At 45.6% G+C, this 21,868-nt stretch overlaps 1 protein-coding gene across 4 annotated transcripts in view; it reads left to right on the top strand.

Annotated features, from left to right (window-relative positions):
* Positions 1-19,350, top strand: part of Igf2bp1 (insulin like growth factor 2 mRNA binding protein 1) — a 38,499-nt gene extending 19,149 nt beyond the window's left edge. The window contains exons 3-15 of one of the 4 annotated variants that reach the window (XM_026387034.2): positions 5,886-5,934; positions 6,360-6,411; positions 8,964-9,027; positions 11,312-11,593; positions 12,412-12,546; positions 13,323-13,445; positions 13,941-14,076; positions 15,112-15,234; positions 15,632-15,748; positions 16,742-16,816; positions 17,548-17,679; positions 18,178-18,291; positions 19,258-19,350. In XM_026387034.2, the coding sequence (XP_026242819.1) occupies positions 5,886-5,934; positions 6,360-6,411; positions 8,964-9,027; positions 11,312-11,593; positions 12,412-12,546; positions 13,323-13,445; positions 13,941-14,076; positions 15,112-15,234; positions 15,632-15,748; positions 16,742-16,816; positions 17,548-17,679; positions 18,178-18,291; positions 19,258-19,350 (1,495 nt within the window). Of the gene's footprint in view, positions 1-5,885; positions 5,935-6,359; positions 6,412-8,963; positions 9,028-11,311; positions 11,594-12,411; positions 12,547-13,322; positions 13,446-13,940; positions 14,077-15,111; positions 15,235-15,628; positions 15,749-16,741; positions 16,817-17,547; positions 17,680-18,177; positions 18,292-19,257 lie in introns of all 4 variants that reach the window. The other 3 variants (XM_026387033.2, XM_077800898.1, XM_026387035.2) reach the window with 3 other exon arrangements.
* The last annotated feature ends 2,518 nt before the right edge of the window (positions 19,351-21,868 follow it).

Genomic DNA, 21,868 nt, shown 5'->3' with positions numbered 1-21,868 from the left:
CAGACCCTCACTAACTTGATGAGGTACTGTCATCTCAAAAAAGCCTGGGGATGTACCCAGGTGGTAAAACCCTAGTACCCCCAAAATATAACCAATATAAATAGTGGTTAACGAGATTTTTTTTTTCTTTATCTTGGGAGGGGAGTATTCAAGTTTTAGGAGTCCAGTGTGTATTTTTTTTACACTTAGCCCATCACAAAGTCAAAGTATTTCATTGGAGATACTCATTCCATATTTAGATTACATAAAATTCATAATTGAAAAAAATTGTATAAACTCTTGACATAAAATTTAAAATTGTTCTTCAGTTAAACTAGCCACATTGTAAGTGCTCCAAGGCCACATGTGGTTAGTGGCTACCATGATGGATAGCATAGGCCTGGAGTGTGGTAGATACCAAGATAACCTCTGTGGAATGGATAGCGCCAGCAGCTGGACTTGTTCCAGAGACTGGGAGAGAAGCCATGGTAGTCAGCTTCTTGACTCAATAGAAATTGGTACCGGTTAGGTAAGTGAGTGGTGTGTTCCTGCTGTTTTGGAACATCTTTTTTTTTTCCTCACTCTTGCAGCATCCTAGTGCTGCAAACTCACAGTGTAGCTTTTATTATTATTATTATTATTACTACTACTACTACTATTATTTTTGTGGTACTCTGTTGCGTGCTAGGCAAGAGCTCTGCCACTGAGCCATACCCAAAGCCTCCTCACCTTTATTATTTTCTAATTACCTCTTACATCCTCCCTCATTATAAGGCTTGTCTGAGACTTGGACATCATTTACACGAAGCCCTACCTTGGATGGATCCCAAGGTTCTCATTAACCCTTAAAGTCTTGAAATTATGTGAAAATGGTTTTAATTTTTCTGGTGGGAGTGAAAAGAGTGGAGGTGGTGGCACATGCTTGCAATCCTAGGGGCTAGAGGCTGAGGCAGGAGGATCATGAGTTCAAAGCCAGCCTCAGCAACAGCGAGGCACTAAGCAACTCAATGAGACCCTGCCTCTAAATAAAATATATTAAAAAAGGGCTGGGGATATTGCTTAGTGGTCGAGTACCCCTGAGTTCAATCCAAGTAACCAAAGCAATAAATAAATTGTTTATTTTTTAAAAATGGGCTGGGCATGTGGCTCAGTGGCTATGCAACCCTGGGTTCAATCCCTGGTGACAAAAGAAAGTGAACAGTCAATTAATTATTCAGACCATTAAGGCACAGATAATCTCAAATTGAGAAAGTTCTCCTGTTTTTTTTTTTTTTTAAAATATATTTTTAGTTGTAGGTGGACACAATACCTTTATTTATCTTTATGTGGTGCTGAGGATCGGACCCAGTGCCTCATCGGTGCTAGGCAGTGCTCTACCACTCAGCCACAACCCCAGCCCCAGGAAAGTTCTCCTGTTGATAGACAGGGTTGATACCTGCCTAGGGACAGAAGATCTCGGGAGATAGAATAATTCTATTCCTTGTTCCCCAGATGTAAGAAACTGAGGTTCAGGGAGTTGAAGGCTTGACTTGCCCAAGACCATATGTTGAGGCAGAAGCATGGCCTTGTGGAAGGTGGAGGTGAAGGATCTAATCTGAATATCCCAGTTTCATCCTACTTCCACGGGAGATGAAAGTCCAGGCTTGACTCCGAACAAGGGCTTCTGGGAATTGGGGCCCAAACTTGATAGGATTCTAAAACCTGCTTTTGCCACCCTGGTTTCAAGGAGCTCCTCAGTCTAGGAAGGGCAGGCCATCAACACAGTAGGTGGCACCTTACCCTGTGAGATAGGAGCAGGTTGGCAGAGACAAAGAACTTCCCAAATCACAATGTGATTTTAGAGAATAACATGTCACCGAACTAATAAGCTTAGGATATGCCATTAAATCACTTTTCAATAAAGTGTGGAAATACGCAGCTGGGAAAAGAAGTTAACAGCTTAATGAGTCTTCGGTGGGATATTTTGGTTTATTGGAAAACAGCACCCTCAGGGCTGCCCTACTTTTCAATGTGTGAACTCTTAGTATTAATAATTGGTCTTCAAGCCTAACGTGATGGAACTATAGCAAAAGGCTTTTTGTTTCTTTTATGCCATCAAAAATGTAGCACAGGGTCAGTGCAAAGAGCCTGGAACAGACAGATGTGGGGTTCAAATCCTGGCTCTCTTTTTTAGTGGCTGTGCGACTTGGTTGAAATATTCAGCCTCTTAATCTTGGCCCTGGTCTCTCAAACAGAAGCACTGGTACTACCTTCATGGGTAATGGGGGGATTATATAATCTTAGGGTCTGGCAGGTGGTAAGTGCTTCTCAAATGTTAGATCTCTTTGTTATAAAATTTAATCAGGCTCTTCCCTAATTGTGACCCTTTCCCTGAAGTCCAGGTGAGTGATACTAGAGTATACTAGATACTAGATGAGTTCCCCTTCCTGGGCACCAGCTCCTGAGCTTCCCAGATCCCTTGCTTTCCTATGTAGCCATATGTTGCAGTGACATTCTCTATTGTCTCTTTTCCAAAAAGAAGGACCACTGTGTCATGGTGACCCAGCAGCATTTGAGAAGTGGGTTCTCTAATGGCTGTGTATTTGGTGAATAGCCCTCTAGGGCCTTTTAAGTGTTCTGATGGGCAGGGCAGGCAGAGGGCACTGCAAGTGGCAGGCTGTGGGCATGCAGTTCAGCCTTTGCGCTGGTGCAGTCTTCTGCCTTCTTGGGACAGGAAGCTTCATTCTTTCATTCAACAGATTTTCAGCTCCTGGTGGTTGGTGCAGAAAACCGTGGGGAGTTTTCTTTTGTTGAATAATGGCACTCCAGGTACAGAGATGGTTCTCAGGGTCGGGGGTCTGTTATCTCTCTGGTATAGAAGGAGCTCATCTTGCCCTGGCAGATACTGGTTCCTGGAGAGGGAGGGGTCCATGGGCCTGGGAGGTGGAGGAGCAGGAGTGGGGCTTTAGGCAGTAGTAGTGTTTTCCACTATTTTCCCATCATCTCAGAAGTTGTTTTTTTTTTTTTTTTTTTTTAACCAATGGTTGTCATCCCTCTCAACCATTAACTCTTTGTCAGCACTACTTGCTGACCCTTTTCCATTCTGGTCTGGATACCTGTAGCCATCTGGGGACTGGAACATGGATGGAGACTTACTACATGGCCGGCACCCTGCTTCCTTCACTTTTCTCTATTGAGTCCTTACAAAGGCCTTGCCAGTGTTTCTACAGGAGAAAACGCAGGTGGAGTGAAAAAGTGACTTAGGTGCCTCTTTTCCACCATGAGGATCCCCCAGGCCCTCAGGACCCTGCTTTGGCCCAGTCTATCCTGGGCCTTCTGTACTTGTTTCTGGAATGAATGAGTCACCTAAAAGGTCCAGGGCAAGGGAATGCAGGTTACAACTTTCAGCATTGCCCCATGAGCTTTGGGGCTGAAATATATTAGGTAGCATCAAACTTAATAGAAACCAGGCCAAGGGCCCAGAAGACAAAGGTTCTTCATGGCCTCAGCTCTTCCAGGCCCTCCTAGCTGTGTTGTAAGGGGCTGGGGGCTTTGCTGAAAGGAGGCCTGGGAGGGGCCTGGAGTGGGTTCCCAGGGTGGGTGGGGTATGTGCCCTAGAGGGGTGGGGGAGGGCCGCCAGGATATCTTTTCTTTCATTGGCTGGGTGGCCCTGCCCTCCCCCCTCCCTCTCCTGGAACATTCCAGACATTCCAGACAAACTGCCTGCCATTGCTTTCAGGATATGGATTAACATCCCAGCAGAGATTTGATTTCACTACTACCACCCCTCCTGTTCCCCCTCCCTGCCCTGAAAAAAAAAGTTTCTAAAACAGTTTGAAGAGGGAAGTATTGACCTTTGGCCTTAGCTTATAGCAAGGGACAGTCTTGAAAGAGCTTACTTCAAATTAGGCTCCTGCAGTTGGGTTACATTAGGTCCTTATTGACTTGAACATCCAGGCAGGCAGTCCCCAACTCCTTGCCCTTCATCCCGAAGTCTATACTGTTAAGGGAGGCATCATGGGTCTGGGATGCCCCTGTTATCTTGTTAAGCTAAATCAGTTCTCTCCATCATAAAATGGTATAAGTCATTTTATTTCTCCAGTTCTCTTGACAGCTTGAAAATAGTCTGTCCGTCCGGTCATCCAAAGACTTACTGGAAATTGCTCACTTGGGCAGATGTGGGGCTTCCTCTTGGCCAATGGGTTGAATCACAGGTTGGCCTGATGGAATCTGAGAACATGGAACTGCATTTGTTTCTGATCTTCACTGTTTTGTCTTGCTGTAATTAAGTCAAGTTCCTGAACTAACCAAAGTAGAATGCCACAAAGAATCTCTTCTCCTATTCTCCTTTCCACAAGTTATTTCATTTCAGAAAGGGATGTTCATTAGTATATTTTGTGGATAAAAATTTCCTATCTTAGAATTGCAGAGCTAGAAGGGATCTTAGAGAAGAGAGCCTTCTGTTTGCACTTTGTATCTGGGGAGACTGGTGAATGGTGTAAGCAGGATCAGGATAGCCAGAGTGGACACAATTTACAATTAGAATTTCAGCATCCCTTTCTCAGCTGAACAAGAGCTGGCCCAGTTGCCTTTTGCATATGGTCCCCATTGCACATCCTGCAGGGTACTGGGGCTTGAGGCTAAGAGATTCGATCAACCAACATTCCAATGGAGGCAGTTTAGGGGCTTGAACTGGACTCTGGCTTTCTAGTCCAGCTTTCCTCCACACTGCGACAATTTTGTTGGACCTTGTTCTTGAACTAAGACTTTATGATCGATGATATCCAAAGACCTAAATGACAATTGACTAACACATCAAGCCAATTTAAATGTCTCAAACTCAGAGATTAGGGTATTGATTTGAGTGGTGAGCAATTGCCCTGGGACTCAACCCTGAACCTGAAAGCTTTCCTCAGGGAAAATGGACATTTTTAAGAGGAATTTGAAAGATGTGATGGAGGGGGAATCATTGTTTAGGAGAGGGAACTGGGAGAGGGGGAAGGTGGTACTAAGGCCTAGCAGCCCAGCCACCTTAGTATTCACAGATGCATCTATTGTTACAGCATAAGTACTTACTTCAAACCTTTTGCTAAGCTCTTTACAAATATCTAACACCACCTACCACCTGTGAATAGGTATTATCCCTGCTTTACAGGGGAGGAAACTGGGCCTCAAAGAAGTTAAATAATCTTTTCAACATCAGTGCTAATAAGTGGTTTAAATCCATATCCTTGCCAAGGGCTTAACCTGGTTATTATCTGCTGTAATTTGTTTGCATATATTGTCTCCCCTAGAACCTGGTGAGCACCTCAGGCCAAGCATTTTGTATTAGTTCATTTCTGTGCCCCAAGCCTCTTGAATAAAATAGAGCATGAAGTAGGTACCATTTAGAGAGTTGTTAGATTAATTAAATTTCTCTTATTTAGCATGGCATTGTAGTGGCTGGTTGTGGTGACAAGAATGGAGTGAGAACACTAAGTAGTAACAAAACAGTTGTGACTTTTTAGGGAATTTTGTTACCTAACTGCTCCTAGCATTTGATTCTGCATCAGGGCCGCTTAACCAGTGAGCCACATCCTCAACCTTCTTATTTTTTAGTTTGAGAAAGGGACTTGCTAAGTTGCTGAGGGTCTCACTAAATTGTTGAGGTTAGACTTGAACCTGTGATCCTTCTGCCTCAGCCTCCTGAGCCCCTGGGAGTACCGGAATGCACCACTGTTCCCAAGATGTCTGTGGTATAATTTGGTCTAATTTGAGACAACCCCATCTCCAAAGCTGCATTACTGAAAAGTTACTGTAAGACTTCATTTTGGTGACCAGAAGGAGCGAGGTAAAAACTAGGACAAAGATTAGAAACTACTACTAGTTCACAGGGTCTTAGTTAAAACTCCCAGAGCTTTCTCTGACTCATTTCTGTTTTATTTCAGGAGTCGAAAAATCCAGATACGAAATATTCCACCTCAGCTCCGATGGGAAGTAAGTGGTTGGGGAAAGCTGTTGGTGGAATGAGGTGGGGTCTGATGGCGGCATGTCTGGGTTGGCTTGAATTGAAAGGAGGAGTCTCCTGGGTCTGGGGTTGGTTGGGTCTCCTTCATCTTGGATTCCAACGTTTGGGCTATTTCTAAGGCTAGAGACATTAAGAAGGTGGGAAGGGTGTTCTCTAAACTTGGTGATGGTAGGAGTCGTTAGGGCCCCAGGTAGTTGGATATGCTTCCAAAAAAGCTTTCACGGCAGAGCTTCAGTACATCTCTTCAAAGATACTCTCTGCCACCATCATTGTTAGTCTACAAGGCAGTAATACCCAGTCCTTGTGTATGGCTCTGCCTGTGCTCTGGCCTTTTGGGGTGAGTGGGATCCTGGCTTGGATTCTCACCCTTCTCTCACCTTCTCCATGTTCCTAGGTACTGGATAGTCTGTTGGCTCAGTATGGAACAGTAGAGAACTGTGAGCAAGGTAAGATGGGTCAGGGTGAGAGGTGGGTGTCTGAGGAGTTGGGGACCTGCTCTGATTGCCATTCCGTGATAAAAATAAGTACATCAGGAAGATCCAGGTAGAATGGGATGTAGAGGGAGATTGGCTGGCATGGGGACTAGGAAACCAAGCCCCCTTTTAGCTCTACCACTTATTCCTGGACCCAGGTTTTTTCTTCTGTCTCTTCTGTCTTCTATCTATTTATCTAATTTATTTTCTGCTGGGGTTTTTGGGGATTGAACCCAAGGGCATTTTACTACCCAGCTATACCTCTTTTTAATTTTTGAGACTGGGTCTTGTTTAATTTTTATTTTGAGATTGGGTCTTGCTAAGTTTCTGAGGCTTGTCTCAAACTTGTGATCCTCTGCCTAGCCTCCTGAGTTTCTGGGGTTATAAAAGTGTACCACCTTGCCTGGCTTGCAGCCTTTTTATTTTAAAAGTTTTTTTAACTTTCACAGGAGGCCCTTGCCTGTAATTCCAGCCTCTTATTGGGAGGCTGAAGCAGGAGGATCACAAGTTTCAGGGCATTCTCTGCAGTTTAGTGAGGCTCTAAGCACCTTAGTGAGACCCTGTCTCAAAATAAAAAATTTTGAAAGGGCTGGGGATGAGGCTTAGTGGTAAAGTGTCCTTGGGATCAATGCCCAGTACCTCCCTACCCCTCACCACTACCCCCCCACGTTTATTTTGTAGTTTGCTCCATTTTTTGGTAATGGCTGAAATTGTTAATTGGTTGGGCTGGGGATGTGGCTCAAGCGGTAGCGCAATCGCCTAGCATGCGTGCAGCCTGGGTTCGATCCTCAGCACCACATACAAACGAAGATGTTGTGTCCGCCGAAAAAATAAGAATAAATAAATAAATGTTAAAATTCTCTCTCTCTCCTCTCTCTCTCTCTCTCTCTCTCTCTCTCTCTGTCCCCCCCCTCTCTCTTTAAAAAAAAAATTGTTAATTGGTCTTTTCTCTTCAGAAGCTCTTATAGCTACATGTCTTTGGTCAATTTTTCTTTATTTTTATTTATTTTTCTGGTACCAGGGATCAGACCCATCTCATATATCTGTTCAAGCATGTGCTTGGCTCCAAATAGATTTAAAAAAAAAATTATATATATATATATATATATATATATATATATATATATATATATATATATATATATATATTTATTTTTTAGGTGTGGATGGACACAGCACAATGCCTTTATTTTTATGTGGTGCTGAGGATTGAACCTGGGTCTCGTGCTAGGCGAGCACTCTACCACTGAGCCACAATCCCAGCCCCTTAAAAATATTTTTCCCTTAGTTGTTGAAAAATCTTTATTTTATTGATTTATACGTGGTGCTGAGAATCGAACCCAGAGCCTCACACATGCAAGGCAAGTGCACTACCACTGAGCCACAGTCCCAGCCCTCCAAGTAGATTTTTAAATGCCAAGTCACTGGGATTGCAGGCTTGTGCCACCGTACTCAGCATCTTGAGGTGTTTAGATAGAGAAATACTGGTTGGTCACTTTGAGATTTAAATATTGATTTCCGTATTCTTTGTGGAAAGGGGCAAGCTAAAAGTGATTATAACTGGTTATAATCACTTAGCTTATATTATAACTGTTTTTTGCCTCTCTGGAATGTATACTCCATGAACGCAGAGGTTCCTTTCTGTTTGTCAAGTCAGAATGTCCCTCACCATTGAGTTGGGAAAGCATTGCTGAAGGCCAGCGGGGTTTAGAGGGATTTGCACTGATCTTTTGTGACCTTATCAGGGTCCAGAGGGCAGAGGCTTCATTTATCTAGTCAGTACCCCACACAGGGATGAGCTGGCCTTAGAAGAACCAAATTTGCAGGCACTGGTTAAAAGACAGAAGGTTAAAAAAGCATGGGGGGAAAGGAAAGCCAAAAGATTGACTTTGCTGGGATTCATGGCCAGTGTTCGGAGGCTATGATGACCCACTGTGTCTAGTTCACTGCTAAGATGTTGGAATACTCCAGGCAGGAGATCTTCTCCTGGAAAAGGTGCAGACAGATTTTCTTCTAAACTCTACAACATCCACTCCTGTTCATCCATGTAGCTGTATAGACACACACTTTGAGTGTGTCCTAGGGGATTTGTAGGATTCTAGAATGGATTTGGGTGTTCCCCAACCATATCTTAACAGACCTTGGGATGTTTACTTCTTTGAATTGCTAATCTCACTCTGTGCTTGATTTTTAACTAGTTTAACTTTCCACGGGTAAATCTGTCTCCCAGATCCAGATGTGAGTGTATGTTGGGGGTGGGGATTTGCCATTCTGCATAGCTGCTGATGTGTATTCCTGCTTTTCTGGAGAGGAGGAATGCAAGAAAGTTATTTTGAACTTTCCAGTATTTCTGGTGGAAGGGGCCTCAGGCAGAAATTCGACCATTTAGTGGAGTCTTTCATAACCTCCAGTAGCTAGCTGGATATTTTCTTGACCTCAAAACCTGGTAAACTGGGCTGGGGGGGGGGTTTATCTGTAGGGATTGCAGATATCACCTTGATAACGCTGTCCGGTTGTCTTTGCAGTGAACACCGAGAGTGAGACAGCAGTGGTGAACGTAACCTATTCCAACCGGGAGCAGACCAGGCAGTAAGTGCCCTAGCAGTGGGACTGGGGTGTCTTTGTGGGACAGTGGTTATCTGATCTCTCTGACTAGGCAGTTCAACGCGTCTGGGTAAAGTGTTGAGCTAGCTATGTGGGAAATCCCAGGCAGGCTAGGGTCTTAGTTGTGTTTCTCAATATTGACTTGATCAACTTCAGATTCCCTCAGGGATCTCAAAGGTTCAGGCAGTCTTTAGGATTGATCTCAAAAATACATAGAAGGAAGGAACCTAAAGCCCTCCAGGAAAGGTGGGCAGTCTGGGAGAAGCCCTTGGCTCTGATTAGGTTGATTACTGGTTCCCAGGGAAATGTGGGATTCTTTGTGTTGAAGGCGTCACCAAGTGGTGAATAGGGGAAATGCTGGACTCAAAAGATTGTGACAGTGATATCCTACCTCACATTTGATTGTCCTGATGGTCAGGAGGCTGCCTCCTTAAAGCTTTTTTGTAGGATTTTTTTCAGTCCCATCACAACCACAATTTCTAACTCCTTAGCATGGTTGAGCAGTTATGCTTCTCTGTAACCATTGTAACCAGATCGCATTTTTTTTTTAACTGCTAACAAGCTGAGGTTTTGTGTGTCAGAATGGTGGTATCACATCTGGGTGTGGTGGCACACTTCTATATAATCCCAGGAACTTGGGAGGCTGAAGCAGGAGAATCGTGGGTTCAAAGTCAGCTTCAGCAACATAGCAAGGTTCTAAGCAACTCAGTGAGACCTGTGTCTTGGGTTACCTTTTACCAGAAAATCACAAATATTCTATACTGTTAATATACTTAAGAAAAGCATCTTCGTCATAGATTGACATCAAAATGTGATTTCTACTAATGGGTTTTACACCAAATTTTCTTAACTACGGAAGGTGGCAGACTTGGTGTAAAAAAAAGCGTCTTATTTTATCATGTGCTTTCACATGTGATTCTCACATGCATCCTGTAAGACATATCATTTTGACTGAAATTGAAAAGCTGATATTAAATTGAGCAAGAGACCCAAAATAACCATGACAGTCTTGAGCTTGAACTTACACATTTAAAAACTTACTTCAAAGCTGCGATAATCAAATCAATGAGTTATGTGTAGGAGAATAGACATAGATCAATGGAATCTAGAAATAAACATTTAGGTTGAGAATCAACCAGTATCTTTTTTTTTTTTAATTTTTAATATTAGTTTTTAGTATTTGGCGGATACAACATCTTTGTTGGTATGTGGTGCTGAGGATCGAACCCAGGCCGCACGCATGCCAGGCGAGCGCGCTACCGCTTAAACCACATCCCCAGCCCCCCCCCTTTTTTTTTTAAAGAGAGAGTGAGAGAGGAGAGAGAGAGAGAGAGAGAGAGAAATTTTTTTAATATTTATTTTTTTTTTAGTTCTCCGCAGACACAATATCTTTGGTATGTGGTGCTGAGGGTCGAACCCGGGCCGCACGCATGCCAGGCGAGCGCGCTACCGCTTGAGCCACATCCCCAGCCCAACCAGTATCTTTTTTAAAAAGACATGCTATAAAAATTAATTGGGAAAGTAGTCTTTATAAAGAATGGTACCAGAGTAATTTGATATGCCTAGACAAAAAGACGAATTTGGACCATCGATTGCACTTATATTCAAATTAACTCTGAATGGGTCACAGTTATAAGATAGACAGGGCAGGCAACAACCTCCACTTTGCAGCTGATGAGACTTAGGTCTAGACTAGGTAGGGTGTGGACTAGGTTAGAAATTACCTAGTGCACAAACCAGTAGTGTCTTAACTCATTTGAGTATCTTCACTTATCATTGGGATAAGCCAGGACAGGATTAACACATTTTTTAAGCCTTGGCTTCATCATCTATAATCTCAAGGTTTTATAGTAGTTAGTACTTGGTTTCCTCATTTCTCTGGTAGGAGTTCCATCCAGAAAGTGCGGGTGTCAGCTTTGTCAAGCCACTTCACATATGTGGTTCTTTTATAGACCTATGATTTGGTTTTCCTCCTAAGACTGGTAACACTGTATGTTCCCTTGTACTGGAAGCCACTTCTGATAGTGTAAGTGGAAGGCCATCCCATCAAAATGTCATTAGGCATCTCTATATTTATTCTTTTGATGTCTTCTACCATGTAAGCTGGAAGGCTTTCTTAAACAGTAGATGGAGGTATTGGGAGGTGGTTACCTCCCTTTCCTCGCTGTGTTCCATGCTGTAACTGGGTAGAATGCTACTGAACAAGGAAGGCTCCTGGTGTGATTGGCAATAGGTTGGAGTGACCAGTGGATTTCCCCTCTGTTCCCAGAGCCATCATGAAGCTGAACGGCCACCAATTGGAGAATCATGCCCTGAAGGTCTCCTACATTCCTGATGAGCAGATAGCTCAGGGTCCTGAGAATGGGCGCCGAGGAGGCTTTGGCTCCCGTGGTCAGCCCCGCCAGGGCTCCCCTGTGGCAACAGGGACCCCAGCCAAGCAGCAGCAGGTGGACATCCCCCTTCGGCTCCTGGTGCCCACCCAATATGTGGGTGCCATCATCGGCAAGGAGGGTGCCACTATCCGTAACATCACAAAACAAACGCAGTCTAAGTGAGTCTGTTTGCTGGGGACAGAGGCTAGGTGCGGGAACTCCCTCTTTCCTCAGGAGGCCTCCTGGAAGCAACCTGGGGCATCAACATTTTCCTCTTAAAGTTGCTTGGGATACTTGGGTCACTTGCTTCCAGTCCTGCCTCCTGGGTTAGCGTGGGCAGATGGCAGGGGACAAGGGATCTGGGGTATACCACTGGTGGTAGTGACTGGGTCCTGCACTCTTAGTAAGAAGGGTTCTATACAGTATCACAGAAAGTCTCAAGCAAATGCCAGTGTGATGAGTCAGTCGCTCTTTGCTTATGCCTTCATGACCACTTGGTGGCCACAGGCCTGGTCAGACCTGGCTAAAGATAGAGCCATGCGATATGGGCTATAATTATCCCCCATCTCACATTCCCATAAATTACCACCTTTCTCTAGTTTTTATAGCTGATCAGTGTGCTCTGTGGGAAAGAAAAGGTCACATTATTCCATTATTCATAATAAATCCTGTTTTTCCTTACTTTTTGTTGGTACAATGTATCTTATCATTGCTTCAAGGGGGATATACAGATTTCAAGGGGAAATGCAGCTTTACAAGCCTGTCCTGGTAACCCCACCCTGGCATCAGTGTTGTAGATGACATACTTGTCCCTCGGCACCTGCTGAGAGAGTCAGAATAACAGCCTGACCACATTTCCTGGCCCTTCTCAGTTCTATACCTGACTGGCCTTGTTGGAAGAAGAGCATGTTCTTTGCTTTTGATGGATTGAGCTGGGGGAGCCTAAGGACCACTGTCACTGGGGGAAACTAACTGGCTTTGTCCTTGTGGTCCTCAGGATTGATGTGCATAGGAAGGAGAATGCAGGTGCAGCAGAAAAGGCCATCAGCGTCCACTCGACCCCCGAGGGCTGCTCCTCAGCCTGTAAGATGATTTTGGAGATCATGCATAAGGAGGCAAAGGACACCAAAACGTAAGGCTCCAGCTTTTCTTGCCTTCAGAGAATGCTAACTTACTCCTGCTCACACACACTTTCTTGTCCCCATGACTTTTTTTTTTTTTTTTTTGGTGGTACTATGGTTAGAACCCAAGGGGGGCCTCCTCACACATGTCAGACAAGTGCTCTGTCACTGAGTCCAAATCTTCAGTTTCTAGCAACACTTTTTTTTTTTCTGGTACCTTGTATTGAATCAGGGGCACTCTACCACTGAACCACATCCCCAGCCCTATTTTGTATTTTAGAGACAGGGTCTCACTGAATTGCTAAGTGCCTTGCTGAATTGCTGAGGCTGGCTTTGATCCTCCTGCCTCTCAGCCTCCAGCGTCCCTGGGATTACAGGTGTGTGCCACCGTGCCAGCCCTGCTTTATAAATTTTATTTATCTATTTTTATGCCGTGCTGAGGATGGAACCTAGTGTTGCGTACGTGCTAGGCAAGCGCTCTACCACTGAGCCAACCCTAGCACTTAATGATATCTATTTTTTTAAAAAAATAGATACAGTTTGAGTTTTATTATTTATATGTATTATACCAATTAAAACCATCATCACAGTTAACATAAAGCCTTTGCCCCCGAGTTCCTTTGCGCTGTCCTCCTCTTCCAATTCTCTATTCCTAAGTAACCACTGACCTGCTGATTTTTATAACCTTCCAACACTTTTTGTCTTGTGGCTTGTCCTAGAAGCCCCATATTGGGGGTGGCATGATGACCACCACCAAAAGAACTCTTGACCTCTGCTTCTTCCCCAGGGCTGATGAAGTCCCACTAAAGATCCTGGCCCATAATAACTTTGTGGGACGTCTCATTGGCAAGGAAGGGCGGAACCTGAAGAAAGTGGAGCAGGACACAGAGACGAAAATCACCATCTCCTCGTAAGGCAGCCCCCACTTTCCTGTTTATGGGGAGGCCTCCTATCCCCATAAGAAGTTGTGGGCAGCTTCCCTGGAAGAACCAGTTAAGGGGTGGATTACCTTTATGCAAGTACCAAGTCTCCTCATTCCTTCAGTTACTAGCCTGTGGGCAGTGTAATTGCTATCTTCCAAAAAAACATTGCCTCCAGCCATCTTGGAGACTTAACAGGTTGGGGCCAGGTTCTAGTCTTGGCTGGGGTTGGCTGGTGACTGGAACCTGCCCAGGATGGGCTCCCTTCTGGCAGAAGGGTATCAGTGGAGCAATCTCATCTCCCTGAACCTCTGTCTCTGTTACAAAATCAGGGCCCTGAAGGCTGGAAATGGAGATTTACTTGCCATAAGTCACACAGATGACAGAAGTGGGAGACTTGGGACTTGGGTGGTCTCTGGGTCTCATCCCCTGCCAGGTCCTGGGCTGCTAGTGAAAGCCTGAGACCACTCTGTTTTTTTCTCCAGGCTGCAGGACCTCACCCTCTACAACCCGGAGAGAACCATCACTGTGAAGGGGGCCATTGAGAACTGCTGCAGGGCTGAGCAGGAAATCATGAAGAAAGTTCGGGAGGCTTATGAGAATGACGTGGCCGCCATGAGCGTGAGTATTAGGTGTTGCTCCTTTGTATTCTCTTTCCTGGCCATGGACAGGAAGGTGACAGTCACATGCATCCTGTGCTGTAAGGCCTTGGAGCATCACTTTCTGTTTTTTGGACATGAACTCATCAGAAATGCCCCCCCCCCCCCCCCCGCAATGCTGGGAATGAAATCCAGGCAAGGAAGGGCAGAACCTGAAGCAAGTACTCTGCCACTGAGCAACATTTTCAGCCTCAGAAATAACTTCACCACATTTAATTAACAGGGACTTTTCATCTGTTTCCTAGGTTGGCGTGGAGAATCCAGTCTTGAGTGTCATAGATTCCTATAGTTGAGATTCAGTCTTGGGCTAGGTGGCTGTGAATGAACCTCCTGTAAACTTTGTGGTCATGTGCACTTTAGTGGAGAGAGGGTTTCATATTTTTCATCTGATTTTTAAAAGAAGAGTGCAGGCAGGTGCAGTGACCTATAATCCCAGTGACTTGGGATGCTGAGTCAGGAGGATCACAAGCTCAAGAGTAGCCTCAGCAATTTAGGGATGCTCTACTTGTCAAAATTTTAAAAAGAGGCGGAGAATGTAGCTTTGTGGTTCATTGCCCCTGGGTTAAATCCCCAGTACAGAGAAAAGAAAATGTGGGTGGAAGTGGTATATGACAGAACCACTGAGTTCTAGAAGTCAGAGGGAGCTCTGTTGCCCTGCTGAACATTAGATTACTGCATTATGAGTCTGGTCGGTCTCCACTAGAGTGGATGAACCCACCATAGAGGAAAGGCCACTGACATCCAGGGCTGGTTGGCTCCTCAGGTTGGAGGTGCTGGCTCTTAGTCCAGTGAGGACATGACCTCACTAACAATTCCACAGATGTGTAGTGTGAGAATACAGGAAAACCACTAGGTCAGGCAGGTTTTTATGCAAAAGCATGTAGTTCTCAAGGTTTTGGCCCACTTCCTCTGGGGTTGTTTGACCTTTACCAGCCAGGGTCACAGGCAAGGGACTACTGGGCTCTCAGCTGACCTGCTCCCTACCTTCTTTCCCCAGCTGCAGTCTCACCTCATCCCTGGCCTTAACTTGGCCGCCGTCGGGCTTTTCCCAGCCTCGTCCAGTGCAGTCCCGCCACCTCCCAGCAGTGTTACTGGTGCTGCTCCCTACAGCTCCTTTATGGTAAGTGGAAGGTCTTATCTCAGGGACTCCAGTCTTGTGGGTGGTCTACCTTAAGAGGCCCAACTCCCTGTACTCGGGAGAAGGATGGGAGGTCTCTGAGATGGCCCTCCTGTGCATTGCTCCCAGCCTTGGGCTCTGACTCCAGAATGCTAACTGTGTTGAGCCCAGCAGAGCTTGCTACCTGGATGCTCAACACTTTTCCTCACTCTTACTCAGCCTCTCACCTTTGGCCCTGCTGGGCTTAGGATGAGCTAAAGGCTCATGCATGCATCAGCAGCACAGGGGTACTGCTGGGTACCTGCACTTCCTCTTTCTTGAGGCTGCAAGGCAGGGGAATGGAGGAACCCCCTGGGTCCTTCCCTCAGGCCCTTGGTAAGAAGTCCTTGTCCTACAGCAGGCTCCAGAGCAGGAGATGGTGCAGGTGTTCATTCCCGCCCAGGCGGTGGGTGCCATCATCGGCAAGAAGGGACAGCACATCAAGCAACTTTCCAGATTTGCCAGTGCCTCCATCAAGGTGATTTGCTCTGTGTTCCTCCAGTTCCTGGGATGTTTGTTCCAGATTCCCATATGCTTTGGAGAAATCTGCATCTCTAGTTAGGGACCTGTGCTGCCAGCCCCCCTCCCCCGACTGCAATCTTCTTTACATCTTTTTTTTTAGTTGTAGATGGACACAATAACCTTATTTTATTTTATTTTTTGTAGTTGTATATGGACAACATGTCTTTATTTTGTTTGTTTATTTTTATGTGGTGCTGAGGATCGAACCCAGTGCCTCATGCATGCCAGGCGAGCGCTCTTCCACTGAGCCACAACCTCCCCCAATTTTCATTACTTCTGACCTTGCTGTGTCCTTTGTGGCCTGCATTCAGTGCTTCTGGGTTTTCAGACTGGATGAGAGCAGGACTTCAGTGTGAAAGTAGCCCCACAGGGAGCCTGCCTTTCCTCATCAGTACACAAGGAAACCATACAGTTAGAACCCCGGCTCACTCTCTGCTACAGTAACACTAAGTGAATTTTATTTGTCTTTGACCTTCCCTGGATCTGGAGTAGAGGGGAGAGAAGGAGAATGTGTCCTCATGAAGCAAAGGTGCTATTAATTTCACAAACCCAAATTCCAAGTGATGAGAGGTCTTTGAATCTTTGGGGAGAAGCTGTGATTGTTCCCTGTGGAGGTGCGTCACTGTCCTTCTGCCATTGGTCATCTCACCTTGTGTCTCTGCCTCAGCAGTTTACAGTGAAACTCCACTACAGGCTAAGTGGGGAGGGCCAGGAAAACTTAGTGAGAAAATGTCACCCAGCAGGACCTTGTAACTGACCACCTGTGTCCTTGTCACAGTTTGGGTGCACCTGGGTGCACCTGGGCAGTGACTTGGGCTTCAGGTTCTTCCCTTTCCCAGTTCTCGGCATGGACAGTGGAAGCGAGTGTGGTAGGGAAGGGATCCGGAGGATGTAGAGATGGTAGGAGTCTCCCTCTAGAGGGTCTCTCTTTGCTGTTTGGTTTTTTTAGATTGCTCCACCAGAAACACCTGACTCCAAAGTTCGAATGGTTATCATCACCGGACCCCCAGAGGCCCAATTCAAGGTTTGGATTTACATTGTTTTTCCAAACTGATTTACAGGGGGAATTGAGGTCGGGAACCTGATGTGTGCAAGAGAAAGCCTGGAGCAGCTTCTGATAGCTGTCACATTCTTGTCACATCTTTCACTCTCTGCAGCAGGATGCTGCTTTCAAAGTGACATTGAACTTCTTTTTCATGTCGACTTCTACTTCCCCCTCCAGTTCCTGCAGGTTCATACAGGAATTAGAGAGAATGAAATCTGAGGTCTTGGCATTCGATGCCAATTCCCTAGTGTCCACCATATCTGTAGGTTGTTGAGCTTGTGATCAGAAGGCCAGATAGCTTAACCTGACCTACATGAGCATGGAGAACTGGGCCAGCTTTCTAGGGCCAGGCAGGGCTGCCCTCTGCTTGACTTGATGATTTGCCTTTAAAGGCCTTGATGTGCTAGTCTTGCCACATCCAAATAAATGCAGTCCTCCCAGGTCTTATAGGTCTGCTTTGGAGCTGGTGAGTTACAATCCTCCTAGACGTATTTTCAGTTACTCACAATTCGTAATAATGCTCCAGGACCTGCAGTGTTGGAGCTAGGCGGAGGGGACCTTGACTGGTTTCCAAATGGGGCCTTTCACACCACCTGCCAAAGAGCGGAAAAGGACGGACTGGAGTGTGGGGTTAAATTCGGTGTTTACCACTCTTCACTTTAGTCAACAGATATATGACCTGCTGATTAACAATGACCTCCTCTCCCCAGGCTCAGGGGAGAATATATGGAAAACTCAAGGAAGAAAACTTCTTTGGTCCTAAGGAAGAAGTAAAGCTGGAGACACATATCCGGGTGCCAGCCTCGGCTGCTGGTCGTGTCATTGGCAAAGGCGGCAAAACGGTGAGCCCTAAGGGCCAAGTTGAAGGCTTTGGGCTTTGGAGTCCAAATCCAACAGGGCCTCTCTGGCCTCCTGTTCCCCTGTTTTGCTCAATTCAGGACGCCCATTTGCCCTTCTGCTTGAAGTTCTATGCCTGACTCCCTGTTAGTACCTCTTATCTCTCTTTTTTGAATATTTATTTCTTAGTTGTAGTTCTCATTACCTTTTTTTTTATGTGGTGCTGAGGATTGAACCCAGGGTCTCTCAAGCACTAGGCGAGCGCTCTGTGGCTGAGCCACAACCTCAGCCCATATCTCTTGCTCCAGTTCTATTTCCCCAGTTCTATTTCCCTGGTGGTAGTCTTGCTCCAGTCCCACCCATACTTTTATGTGTATATGGTGCTGGTGATGGAACCCAGGGTCTTGTGCATGCTAGGCAAGTCCTCTACCTCTGAACTACACCCCAGCTCCCCACTCATGCTTTCTTGATAGCATCCTGAGCTCTTTTCTGGCCACCCCCAGGTGAATGAGTTGCAGAATCTGACAGCCGCTGAGGTGGTAGTGCCGAGGGACCAGACGCCTGATGAAAATGATCAAGTTATCGTTAAGATCATCGGGCATTTCTATGCCAGCCAGGTACATCCGGTGCTCCCCAATCTCAGAAGGGCTGCAGGGGCCGGAACCAGAGAAATGATGGCCATGACCCCTTCCTCCCTGGTTCCTGATCTTCCACCCTCCCATCCTTTTCTTGGAGCTCCTCATCCCTGCCCTTCCCTGGTCTGGGGTTGACATCAGAGCCTAGAAACAAGGCCAATCTCAGCTTCAAACTTTACTGGGGCCTCAACAAGGCAAGGATAGGGTGACTGACAGCGTAGTTCAAAAAATCTGAAATGCTCTGCGTGTTAGACCTAAGAATAAGGACTCTGAGACCACTGAACACAGTTCCAGCAGGTTGTCACAATCCAAGGCAAAACTGTCCCCTTACCTCTGAGCATAGTTGGTGCAGCATTGAAAACTGAGTTCAGGCCCCACATAGCCTCTCTGCTCTGTTACCTGGATTAGCAGCCTACTCTGTTATAATCCTGGGAGAAGTATTGGTAAGATCCACAGGAATAATTTGCTAAAATTTGTGGGTACTTAGGATACACACCCAGCATTGTATCATGGTTTTTATATATTAACTGATTTAATCCCTATAACAGTTTGATTTTACCAACAAGGAAATGAGGGTAGATCTAAGGATGTATACCACCGGGGTGTATTAAATATTGCAGCAGTTTCAGTTGATCTGCTTGAGGATTAAATGAAATACTTAAAACATCAGGCCAAGCCTGATGGAATCTGAACTCGTTACTAGTGAATTCCACATTTTTTCCCCAGTGTAATTAATTAATTAATTAATAGATTTCCGCTGTGTCTCTGCTCCCTTCTGTGCCCACCTCTCTGTCCCCGCTTACTTTCTATTTTGCCCAGAGGAGGCTCACTTGGATGCAGAGAAACTTGAGGTTACCTAGATCCTCAGTCTTCTACATATTCTAATAAGTCCTAGAATCTGTCCCCTCGTTGGTCCTCATCCCACTCGCTCTCCTCTTCTTGCTGCAGATGGCTCAGCGGAAGATCCGAGACATCCTGGCCCAAGTTAAGCAACAGCACCAGAAGGGACAGAGCAACCAAGCCCAAGCACGGAGGAAGTGACCAGCGCCTTCCAGTCCCGTTTGCTTCAGGATGCCGGGCAGAACTGGGGAGTGCGCTCTCCCGGCAGGCCTGAGAATGAATGGGAATCAGGGACCTCGGGGCTGGGCTGGAGATCAGGTTTGCCCACTTGCTTGAAAAGGATGTTCTGGTGAGGAATCCTGATCTCTCCGTCCCAAACCCCTGACTGACCAGCCCAGCCAGGCCCACCACACCTTGGGGTGTCACCATTCAAATTCTAGCTCAGGGTGCTTTTAAACGTGGATTGTTTAAGGAAGTTCTCCAAATCCCACCAAGAGGATGGTTCAGTCTCCAGTGGGGAAGAGAAATAAAGTTTCCTGCAGGTTTATAAAAACCTCAAAGGATGGTTTGTTTCTTGACCCAAAAATCTTTCTTTCTTCCATACTTCCATTCTCATGCCCTGACACTACCTTTTCCTATAGTTACACTGCTTTAACTACTACCAGGAAAATGGGAACTAATGCATTACTTTATTGACCGTGTAGAGAAGACACATCTTCATCTGTAGCTTGATTCCAAACCCTCCCTAACCAACCAATAGGGAACAGCAAAGAATTAAAGAAGGGGTAGGGGCAGGGAAAGAGATGATTAAATACATAGTAATCCACGTTTAAAAGGAAGTACCCTTGGGCTGGGGATGCAGCTCAATGGTAGAGCAGTTGCCTAGCCTGTGTAGTTCCATCCCCAGTACCATAATGAAAGGAAAAAAAGAGAAAAATTCTCTTGTGACTGGTCTATTCCAGATCATCATCTTAAAAATTTGGCACAATTGAAATTCCCCCCTCAGGCTGTTGGGCCTCCCCCACATTTACATCCCCCAAACCCTATGGGTCCCCCATCATGTCCAGGTGCACATGGGTGGCACTGAACACTCAGCAGGGAGGGCCTTACCACTGTCCCTGATTCCCATCACTCTCAGGCGGATTTTTATATATTTTTTTTTAAAGTCTATTTTAATGATTGGATATGAGCACTGGGAAGGGGACTCCCCTTGATAAAGTCTCAGTTTCATGGAGGACTTGAGTGGCCCAAAGGTGCCCTCACCCCAGCCTATGTGCTCCCATAGGGCTGGTTCCCAGAGGCAAGGGTTGTGGGACATTGCCCACCACAGCACTGTTTCCTTAGTGGTGGTGGTGGGACTTGGAACCCAACCTTGAGCTCCGGATAAAAGCTAAAGTCCATCATCTGGTAAAATCAGGAAATTGGAGATTATTTGCTTCTGTTTTATTCTAGAGGAGTATTTAACTGACGGCTTCTGACTCCATGAATTATTATGATGAATGGTGTGCCTAAAAACAAAATTCAGAATACCAGCAGCATAATTTACAAAAGGGATAAATAAGCATAATTTATTAATTTACCAGGCTCAAAAAGATCCCGTTGGAAGTTCAGCCCTTGTGGAGAACAGCAGCCATCAGTTGAATGAGGTTAGGCCTCCCCTCGTAATACTATATTGATTGTCAGTTCAGATTAGCCAGGTGATGCACTTTAGCTACCCTGGACAATACTATCAAGTGTGCTGGGAAGGAAGGAAGGCCTCTCTGCATGTGGAGAATCCCATGCACACGGAGTTTCCCTCCTTCCGACATTGCAACAACAGTGACAACAGGACAACCATGACGCGTGGGTGGAGTCAGGCAATGCCGTGTGCGAAGTAAACTACCTCAAGGTATGAAGTTACCTCAGCAATTATTTTCCTTTTTGTTCCCCTGAACCCCATTTTTTAATTATTTTTTTTTGATTTTTTTTTTCTTTGCGGCTTGCTGATATTTTATATAAAAAAGAAGAGCAAAGCAAAAGAGAAGCTGATAGTCTTGAATATTTTATTTTTTTAATGAAAGAGAAAAATGAGAAAGTTATGTTTCATAATTTCTTACAACATGAGCCAGTAACCTTTAGCAACTCCCTATGGAGAACAGGCCCTGTGGGAAAGGCGGCAGGGACTGGACCCTTGGTAGGAGGCTGGGAGTGGAGAGGGAAGGGCCCTGGTTGGACAGCCCCAAGGAGCAGAGTCCAGAGCCTTGCCCAGCTCTGGACTTGGGATCCCCTGCTGAAACATCCTGCCTGACAGGATTCAAAGGCCTCCCGGAGCCCTGGGTCCCTTGGGGCAAAACAGCAGTGTCCACCTACCTGCAAGCCTTTGGGCTCCTCTCTTCCTGCCTTCGGTTAGACGGCCTCCCAGCCGGTTTTCCCACCTGTGGTACTGTTGTGATATTTTAAAATATTGCCTCCGTTTTATCGAGGAGAGAAAAATAACTTAAAAAAAAAAAGAAAAAAAAAGAAAAAGATAAAAAAACGAAAAAAAAAAAACCAGCCCTTTAAAAAAATCTATATTTCTCTGTCTAAAAATATGGGAGCCAAGATTCCGTTCATGGGAGAAAGACAAGGCCACCCTCTCACCCTCAGAGAGGTCCATCTGGTTTGTCATATACAATTTTTGTTGTTGTTGTTGTTGTTAATTGTTGATTCATTTCCATCCCAACTTGCTATTCTTCTTAGA

This window comes from Urocitellus parryii, chromosome 7 (assembly GCF_045843805.1).
Source record: "Urocitellus parryii isolate mUroPar1 chromosome 7, mUroPar1.hap1, whole genome shotgun sequence".
NCBI classification, from domain to species: Eukaryota; Metazoa; Chordata; class Mammalia; order Rodentia; family Sciuridae; genus Urocitellus; species Urocitellus parryii.
Note: the sequence above shows the minus strand (reverse complement) of the source record. Positions and strands in the feature narration are given on the sequence as shown.